The sequence below is a fragment of the Onychostoma macrolepis genome, chromosome 21, assembly GCF_012432095.1.
Source record: "Onychostoma macrolepis isolate SWU-2019 chromosome 21, ASM1243209v1, whole genome shotgun sequence".
Classification (NCBI taxonomy): Eukaryota; Metazoa; Chordata; class Actinopteri; order Cypriniformes; family Cyprinidae; genus Onychostoma; species Onychostoma macrolepis.
Window position 1 is genome coordinate 31,162,775 of NC_081175.1, and position 9,202 is coordinate 31,171,976.

The following is a 9,202-nucleotide window of genomic DNA, read 5'->3' on the forward strand; positions in this document are numbered from 1 at the left end:
CATATACACTACCAGTCAAAAGTTTTTCATATTTTTTAAAGAAGTCTCTTCTGCTCACCAAGCCTGCATTTATTTGATCCAAAAATTGTTTTATGTATAATGTTACAAAAGCTTTTTATTTCAGATAAATGCTGATCTTTCTTTTCATCAAAGAATTCTGAAAAAAAATGTACTCAACTGTTTTAAAAATTGTAATAAACTTTGTATTGCAATGTTTCTCATGTCACTGCCTCCCTGAATGGAAATAGATATGACAAATGGTCTCTGATATTAAAGCACAACCCTGTTCTGTGTCTTAATTCAATAAGAAAAAAGCCTTCGGTCACTTTATGCTGTTAGTTCAGCTGCCTTATGAATATTTCACCCACATGAGGAAAACAAACACACAAATAAATCTGTCCAACAGTTACATCATTTTCATCTGTATGTAAACACTGAGATGATTTGTTTGTGTCACACAGAGACAAGTAATGATAAGAGAAAATTATAAGATTTTTAAAAACTAAAATCCTTTTTACAATTTTACATCATTTTATGAAAAACAATTACACAGATTTTAATCACATTATACAAAACACAAACATGAACAAACACAAAACAGAAAGTGCAGAAATGAATGTGTGGTGATGATGATTATTTACACTATCAGGTGTATCTGCGAACGCTTGGAGTTCATCAGATCAAACACTAAGCTTTCAGAGCCCGTCTCAGGTCACTGTAGAAGTTGACCAGTCCGCTGGCCATAGCTGTGTCCACCGCCGTCTGCGGCAGCATCCCTCTCAGGTCCGTCTGGATGTATCCGGTCAGTACACTGAGCTCAGAGTCCGGCGCCGGCACACAGAACCAGCCACACGGATGATTGAACCCTCGAATGAAGCCTGTTCTCTGCTCGTAATGCTCCACGCTCACACCTGCCAACACAACACAGACCATCACACAACGCAGACCATCACACAACAGACCATCACACAACAGACCATCACAACACAGACCATCACACAACAGACCATCACACAACGCAGACCATCACACAACAGACCATCACACAACAGACCATCACACAACACAGACCATCACACAACAGACCATCACACAACAGACCATCACACAACGCAGACCATCACACAACAGACCATCACACAACAGACCATCACACAACGCAGACCATCACACAACGCAGACCATCACACAACGCAGACCATCACACAACGCAGACCATCACACAACGCAGACCATCACACAACGCAGACCATCACACAACAGACCATCACACAAAACAGACCATCACACAACGCAGACCATCACACAACGCAGACCATCACACAACGCAGACTAGGGCTGCACGATATTGGAAAAAACTCACATTGCGATATTTTGTATTTCTGCGATATATATTGCGATATGAAAAAAAAAAAAAAAAACTCCAGATGACTTGAAAAGCTCTATTTGGAAAAAAAATATTGTAGATGAGTAAATCAGCATAGAAAAATGAACAAATTACAAACATAGATAAATATAATAGAACAAAGATATAACAGTGTTTTATATTTTTTCCAGTAAGTCTAACAGTATTCAGGTATACTGGTTGAATAATCAAATGTAAAATAACACTGTATAAATTAAATCTAATAAATCTGTTAAAGCTACAAAAGTGATTTTTCTCTGTGTTTTGCTGTTTGATTAACATTCATGACACTGAAAGCCTTAGAAACACTAAACTGCTGTGAGCCTATACTATCCATTTTCTTTATCAATTTTTTTACCTTCACCTAAGCCATAAGCAACTGTGTTTACAAGGATACTTGCAGAGACATGCATTTTGACAGTTTCGCGCGTATGTGTCATTTCAGGCACAAATAGACACGGAACTGAATGGAATTCAGTGTTCACATATATCTGAGTGACTCTCACCGTGTCTACAAAGGGCGCTGACAAAATACAATAGAACCCATTATAATCAGTGATGCCGTCTACACTGGATGCGGCGCGACACGGCAAATCCTTGCGAGTAAATCCCTCATTCTTTTTATGACGTACTGACACAAAGTTCAAAGGATTTAAACGGAGAATATAACGGTCAGTATACTAAAAATCGCACATACTGCGATGTGACTATCGCGGATGTGCATATCGCGATATCGATGCTAAAACGATATGTCGTGCAGCCCTAACTCAGACCATCACACAACGCAGACCATCACACAACACAGACCATCACACAACGAGACCATCACACAACAGACCATCACACAACACAGACCATCACACAACAGACCATCACACAACACAGACCATCACACAACAGACCATCACACAACACAGACCATCACACAACAGACCATCACACAACAGACCATCACACAACACAGACCATCACACAACGCAGACCATCACACAACACAGACCATCACACAACACAGACCATCACACAACAGACCATCACACAACACAGACCATCACACAACAGACCATCACACAACACAGACCATCACACAACACAGACCATCACACAACACAGACCATCACACAACGCAGACCATCACACAACGCAGACCATCACACAACGCAGACCATCACACAACAGACCATCACACAACACAGACCATCACACAACAGACCATCACACAACGCAGACCATCACACAACGCAGACCATCACACAACGCAGACCATCACACAACAGACCATCACACAACAGACCATCACACAACAGACCATCACACAACAGACCATCACACAACGCAGACCATCACACAACAGACCATCACACAACGCAGACCATCACACAACAGACCATCACACAACACAGACCATCACACAACAGACCATCACACAACAGACCATCACACAACAGACCATCACACAACACAGACCATCACACAATGCAGACCATCACACAACAGACCATCACACAACGCAGACCATCACACAACAGACCATCACACAACAGACCATCACACAACACAGACCATCACACAACAGACCATCACACAACAGACCATCACACAACGCAGACCATCGCACAACAGACCATCACACAACAGACCATCACACAACAGACCATCACACAACGCAGACCATCACACAACAGACCATCACACAACACAGCTAACACCTTCAGAAAAACATGGCTTACGTACAAAAACCTCGCGGCACACTGCACTTTCCTTCCATTGACTTCCATTCACACGCATGCAAATGCATTACTGATGGGCAGTGTTGAGTGTAACTAATTACTAACTAATTTAATTACTTTTCCCTTGAAAAAGTAAAGTAAGGGATTACTCTTATTTAATTACAGTTACTTCTTATGTAATTAAACTTAATACTGTGTATAGACTGTAGAACATTTATACACAATATAATAGTGGATTTAACATCAAAATTTAAAGTCTAACCTTAAAATGCATGCTTTTTATGTACCCTTCTCATTTTAAATACTTTGGGGAGTTAATAAGAATATTGGTAACAATTCATTGTCCAGTTCCCACTATTAACTACTGTAGCTGGTTATTAGCATGAATATTACTGGGATATTGGCTGTTTATTATTACATTAAAAGCACAGATTAATGTCTTATTCTTCAAGACCTTATTCTAAATCCTTAATCCTACTCAATTCATAAACTTAACAACTACTTTACGAAGTATTAATAAGCAGTAATTAGGAGTATATTAAGGCAAAAGTTTAGTTAATAGTGAGAACTGGACTCTAATCTAAAGTGTGACCAGAATAATTTATGCAGTTATTTGAAAGAATTAAAAGAAGCGTTTCATGTCTATCCTTGTAGCATTAACTTGTCGAGGTTGATATAGGATTTAGAAAGTAATTATTAATAAGTAATTAAATACTTTTTGGAGAGAGTAATTTGTACAGTAATCTAATTACACTGGTGAAGATGTAATTAGTAACTAGTAATTAATTACTTTTTAAGAGTAACTTACTCAGCACTGGTGATGGGAAGATCGGATCATTTTACCGACTCGGATCTTTGAATCTCATTCATCAAAACGAATTAATCTTTTTTCAAGTCATTTCGTTCATTTCAGCAGAATATTATTAAAATGTTACATGTTAATAGCCAGATTCCACTGACACATCTGCTTGTTTCAAATAAGACAGTTTATGCAATAAAACTATAATGTCAGATTATGAGAAACAGAAAGGATTAATTCTGTTTTAGATTATGCAGTCTGTTAGTTTTCCTCTCCTCCGGATCCGTATCGCTCGTTCTTTCATCACGTCACATCCTCGTAAACTAAGCTACGCAGTCTGTACCGGAAACAGAACTGATTAGTTCATCTCTCGAGTCGTTCGCTTCCCGGCTCAGTATCTTACAATACATACAAAAATTACATATTTGTAATAACTGTATGCTGTTAATATATGTAGGTATCGTTGCTTTATCAGAGTGATTTGACTATCACCACATTATATTAACCATCATGACAGAATTTTATATAATATGTATAAATTGTGAGGAATAAAAAAGGAAAGCATCACATAACTGTAAACTTGTTTGTAAGGAAGGTTGGGAATTATTAACTTATATCTGCGTCCAATACTGCTGTCATGTCACGTGATAACAGAACGATGACTCAGACCCGAAGACTTGAGAAGTGAATTAATCATTTCTATTTCCGGCACAGACTGCATAGCGTCTATGGACTGTCACGGGATAAACGGACGACTAATTAAACTAACGAGGTGAACTAATATTAGGATGTTGTGCATGCGCGGTCAACACAAACTGAACGAATCCCTCACCCGAGTCATATTACAGATTAGACCGGAAACACAAGCTCCTGCGAAAAGTTTGCATTTCGCTGCGTTCCGAAGTTTAAGCTTGGTGAACTCTGACCTGTGAATCACGTGACCAACAGCAGATCTAAACTCAAAACTGAATTAAAAGAACATATATTTAAAACTGGAGCGCTGCAGGAAAGTGGAGTAGATTGTATGTTTTTACATTTTAGATGTATTATTGACTTTTGTACAGAGTCTGCATCAAAATGCATCAAAAACGTGAAAATGTCATCTGTTCACTTTACTGCAACACTCCAATCATTAATGTTTTTAAAATCAGGTAAGAGGTCATGTCGATCTTCTGCTGGTCACATGGATTCATGTGATGTGAATTCACTGGTCAGAGTTCAGCACACTTGATAACTGACGAGAGCTGCATTTACTGTCTCCTGCATTCACACGAACACGAACAGAGGTCAACGGAGAGAAATATATCGTGAGAGTCGCTTTCTGAAACGATTCAGGTGCCATTCACACCAGCAAAAGATGACCGCCTGAGCTGATGCTGAGACTGACCGCAGGACAGATACCGACCGCTGACCGCAGGACAGATACCGACTGCTGACCGCAGGACAGATACCGACCGCTGACCGCAGGACAGATACCGACCGCTGACCGCAGGACAGATACCGACCGCTGACCGCAGGACAGATACCGACCGCTGACCGCAGGACAGATACCGACTGCTGACCTCTGACAGATACCGACCGCTGACCGCAGGACAGATACCGACTGCTGACCTCTGACAGATACTGACCGCTGACCTCTGACAGATACCGACTGCTGACCGCAGGACAGATACCGACCGCTGACCGCAGGACAGATACCGACCGCTGACCGCAGGACAGATACCGACCGCTGACCGCAGGACAGATACCGACTGCTGACCTCTGACAGATACTGACCGCTGACCGCAGGACAGATACCGACTGCTGACCTCTGACAGATACTGACCGCTGACCTCTGACAGATACCGACTGCTGACCGCAGGACAGATACTGACCGCAGGACAGCAGGCCGCGCTGATAGCCGGTGGTGTAGGAGAAATCCACAAACTCTCGCGGAGAGATGATGTTCCACAGCTGTCCTCCGGTGGTGTATTTCAAAACACAGCAGCCCTGAAAAACACATGCAGGACTTTATTAAACGCTCGTGTCACAGAAACAGCGCCAGTTTGACCCCAAACACACTTCAGTTCAGTCTAATCAGAGATTCTAATGAATAATGTGCAGGTGTTTTACTGCGGTTGTGAATCTCTTTATCACTGAACATTCACCCGCTCTCATAACCCAGTTGTACATTAACGTGACGCAGACGTGTGTTCACCTGCTCCGGGGTCTGCAGGATCTCCAGTGAAGTGATCATACTGTCCCAGTCCATTCTGAGGGCCCCGGGACGGATGAAGTCCATGATCCGCTGCGGAGTCTCTGCTACGATTCCTTCAGTTTTATATCTGCAAACACACAACCAGCCAGCAGCTCAGAACTTACTCACGCCTGAAGAACTAACTAGCAGTTACCACGTCTTAGGCTGATGACACACTGGCCAACTTTGAGAAATGTTACCGTTAACCGGGAGAGACCCGGGGCCCACACCGATCTGAGATATCCACACAGGAATGTTAAAATACCCGAGCAACATTGCTCAAAAACCTGCTCGGTGCATCATCAGCTTTACTGTTCAGATTCAAATTAGACCAATGAATTCATGTATCTGAGTTAAAAAAGTTATCTTTATGAAAAAATAGATAGCTAATTATAAGACTAGTCTAAGTAGTTTATGCATCATTAGTTTAAACTCACAGAAAGCCGCGGAACTCCTCCGATGGTTTCCTCCAGACGCTCGCATCCCTCTGAAACAACCACAGAACAACTCACGTGTTTCTGCGCTGCTACAAACGACCGAAACCGCACCATATCAGCGTTTAAACGAACCGAATGAACAGTTTTAAACGAACCGAATGAACAGTTTTAAACGGAACTGACTGATTTCTTAGCGACGCTCCACTCGGCTTCATTCAGACTGTGATACGCCTCCAGAGTCTCCTGCAGCTTCGCGGAACTCATGTGTGAAAACATCTGGAAGACATCCGTTACAACTACAATTATGATGAGTTATTACAGTACTAAACTGTCCGTCATTTATGAAAACATACATTATTAGCCTAAACAATTATTATTGCAATAACTGCCTAGCGGAATGCAGACTATTCCAAACAAATACAACTATTACTGTAATAAATTCACATTCACTCGATTAGTGTTCTTTAGTCATTAGAAAGCATCTAAAATCACAATCAGCTGATGAATAACACGTGAATAAACATGATCGCGTCGTACCGTGTCGGCGAATATTCGCTCAGATGAAAGTGATTCTAGTTTTTCATCAGATGTTTATTTCTCATTGTAAATACGCTGGACAGCCAATCAGAAGCGCCGATCCCGCCTTAAATGTATTTGACCTCGTTTGATTGGTCGAACGAAGCCAGAGGCGCTCAGACTCGCGAGCTGATTGGCTGTTTAACTCTCGGATGTTATTGGGTCAGTTTCCAGCATTATGACAGCAGGGGGCGCAAAACACATCTCACATCAACCGCTTTAATGCTTCAAACAAGAACAAAATCACAGTCGTTCAATAAACGTGTTACAATAGCATGAAGCTTCATCCACGCACAAGGCTCACGTGAATATTGCTCTGAATTTGTAAAACTACAAAAAACTGAATCTCAGTGCTGTAGAAGAATCTGAAAAATAGGCTGTGTTTTCATTTGAAAAGTCTCATATATTCTGGTTGGTGATGAGTTTCTGCATCCGGCGAATCTTGCGCTTGTTTTTGGGCATGATCTTGTTGTACTGTCCGTTTCTGATGAGATGTTCTTTGCTGTGGTGGATCTGAGCGCCGTGCTGCAGCTGAAAGGAGCACAGAGCCTGCAGAGGTTTGAGAAGAACCTGCGAGAAACACACACACGATCAGCATCAGATCATCAGACGTCTGCACACGAGCTCTGCTTCGGAGCGCTGACCTCCGGGATGCTGCGGTTCTTCTCCATGATGGAGAGCGCGGCGGCCGCACACTCCAGCGTCGACACACACATGTTGTTGGGCTGCGTGCGGATCACGTACTGACTGGACGGGGCGCTGCGGAGCTGCACCTGCAACAACACAGCACTGCTCAACTCTGCTCCTCAGGGATGCACTCATCTAGTGTTTGACCGATCTCAGTGCAGCCGTTTAACGACTGAACGCAGCCTGTAACTGACCAAAGAACGGCTTCAGAGCCAATCAGACGCACCTGTCTGGGCAGCCGCAGCAGCGCGTTCCTCAGGAACATGTCTTTGGCCTGACTCCAGGTGCCGTCGATGAGGATCACGCTGTGCGCCGTCGCAGTGAAGTCTGAGCTCAGATCCTCCAGGTTCTCTGCGCCGGCTCCGGGATACAGCAGCAGCGTACGAGCGTCTTTACACACAGCCGCCAGCTCCGGATACCTGATACACACACACCAGCACAGCACTGAAGACCATCACACACACACACACTCACACTCACACACACTCACACTCACACTCACACGCACGCACGCACGCACGCACACACACACACACACACACACACACACACACACACACACACACACTCACACACACACTCACACACACACACACACACACACACCTCTCTTCAGAAAAACGCCTGCCCACGAACACCCGGCACTTTCCCGGCGGGAGACAGGCTGTCAGGAGCGGAACCGTGCGCAGGACCCGGCTCTCCTGCAGAAACAGAAGAACACTCACTCATCTGAGAGCATCACGAGCAGCTTCCAGAGACTGGACACAAACCTCGGCCGGGTGCTGGACGATGTAGAGACACGTGGAGACGTCTAGAGGACGTGGCGGGAGATACGGACACAGACACACCTTCAGCGGACGACTGGCGAGAAAACACAGCGTTCAGAGAGGAACTGGACACTGATGACCACAGAGACGGACGGGGGAAATATACACGTATGTGACCCTGGAGCACAAAACCAGTCATATGTAGCATGAGTTTATTTTACACAGTATGGGTCAAAATTATCCATTTCTCTTTTATGCCAAAAATCATAAGATACATTTCTGCAACTTTAAAGGTGATTTTCTCAATATTTAGATTTGCACCCTCAGATTCCAGATTTTCAAATAGTGTCCGATCCTAACAAACCATACATCAATGGAAAGCTTATTTATTCAACTTTCAGATGATTTACAAATATAAATTTAAAAAAAATTGACCCTTATGACTGGTTTTGCGGGGATATATATATCATGACCACAAAATAAGAACTCATTCCTGCGACATGTTTATTCATGGCCAGGATTTATTGATTTATTCCCTCATTATAGCTGATGATGTGCAGGGCTC

At 43.0% G+C, this 9,202-nt stretch overlaps 2 protein-coding genes across 4 annotated transcripts in view; both read right to left on the minus strand.

Moving 5' to 3' along the window:
• Nucleotides 1-679: 679 nt before the first annotated feature.
• Nucleotides 680-7,222, minus strand: stard4 (StAR-related lipid transfer (START) domain containing 4). 2 transcript variants are annotated; one of them, XM_058757694.1, is made up of 6 exons: nucleotides 7,145-7,222; nucleotides 6,791-6,883; nucleotides 6,608-6,657; nucleotides 6,132-6,258; nucleotides 5,809-5,923; nucleotides 680-911 (listed from the first exon to the last, which is right to left on the minus strand). In XM_058757694.1, exons 2-6 carry the CDS (start codon nucleotides 6,881-6,883, stop codon nucleotides 688-690), a joined length of 609 nt encoding a protein of 202 aa, XP_058613677.1. In that variant the 5' UTR covers nucleotides 7,145-7,222; the 3' UTR covers nucleotides 680-687. The 2 variants fall into 2 exon arrangements, with proteins under 2 accessions (XP_058613677.1, XP_058613678.1); XM_058757695.1 differs by lacking the exon at nucleotides 6,791-6,883 and having other exon boundaries at nucleotides 7,145-7,168.
• A 183-nt stretch (nucleotides 7,223-7,405) lies between these two features.
• dtwd2 (DTW domain containing 2) overlaps nucleotides 7,406-9,202 on the minus strand; it is a 9,297-nt gene continuing 7,500 nt past the window's right edge. For both annotated transcript variants that reach the window (XM_058757693.1, XM_058757692.1), the window contains exons 2-6: nucleotides 8,641-8,731; nucleotides 8,477-8,571; nucleotides 8,097-8,289; nucleotides 7,828-7,956; nucleotides 7,406-7,753 (exon numbers count right to left, since the gene is read on the minus strand). In XM_058757693.1, the coding sequence (XP_058613676.1) occupies nucleotides 7,583-7,753; nucleotides 7,828-7,956; nucleotides 8,097-8,289; nucleotides 8,477-8,571; nucleotides 8,641-8,731 (679 nt within the window). In that variant the 3' untranslated portion in view covers nucleotides 7,406-7,582. The remainder of the gene's footprint in view (nucleotides 7,754-7,827; nucleotides 7,957-8,096; nucleotides 8,290-8,476; nucleotides 8,572-8,640; nucleotides 8,732-9,202) is intronic.

What these genes read in the sequence shown, in the direction of transcription:
- stard4 (XM_058757694.1), bottom strand. Translation starts at nt 6,883, where the DNA reads ATGTTTTCACACATGAGTTCCGCGAAGCTGCAGGAGACTCTGGAGGCG. An exon ending in TCCTGCAGACCCCGGAGCAG is followed by an intron (nt 5,924 to 6,131) that starts GTGAACACACGT and finishes TGTGTTTTTCAG; the next exon opens with GGCTGCTGTGTTTTGAAATA. An exon ending in GCGCGGCCTGCTGTCCTGCG is followed by an intron (nt 912 to 5,808) that starts GTCAGTATCTGT and finishes TTGTGTTGGCAG; the next exon opens with GTGTGAGCGTGGAGCATTAC.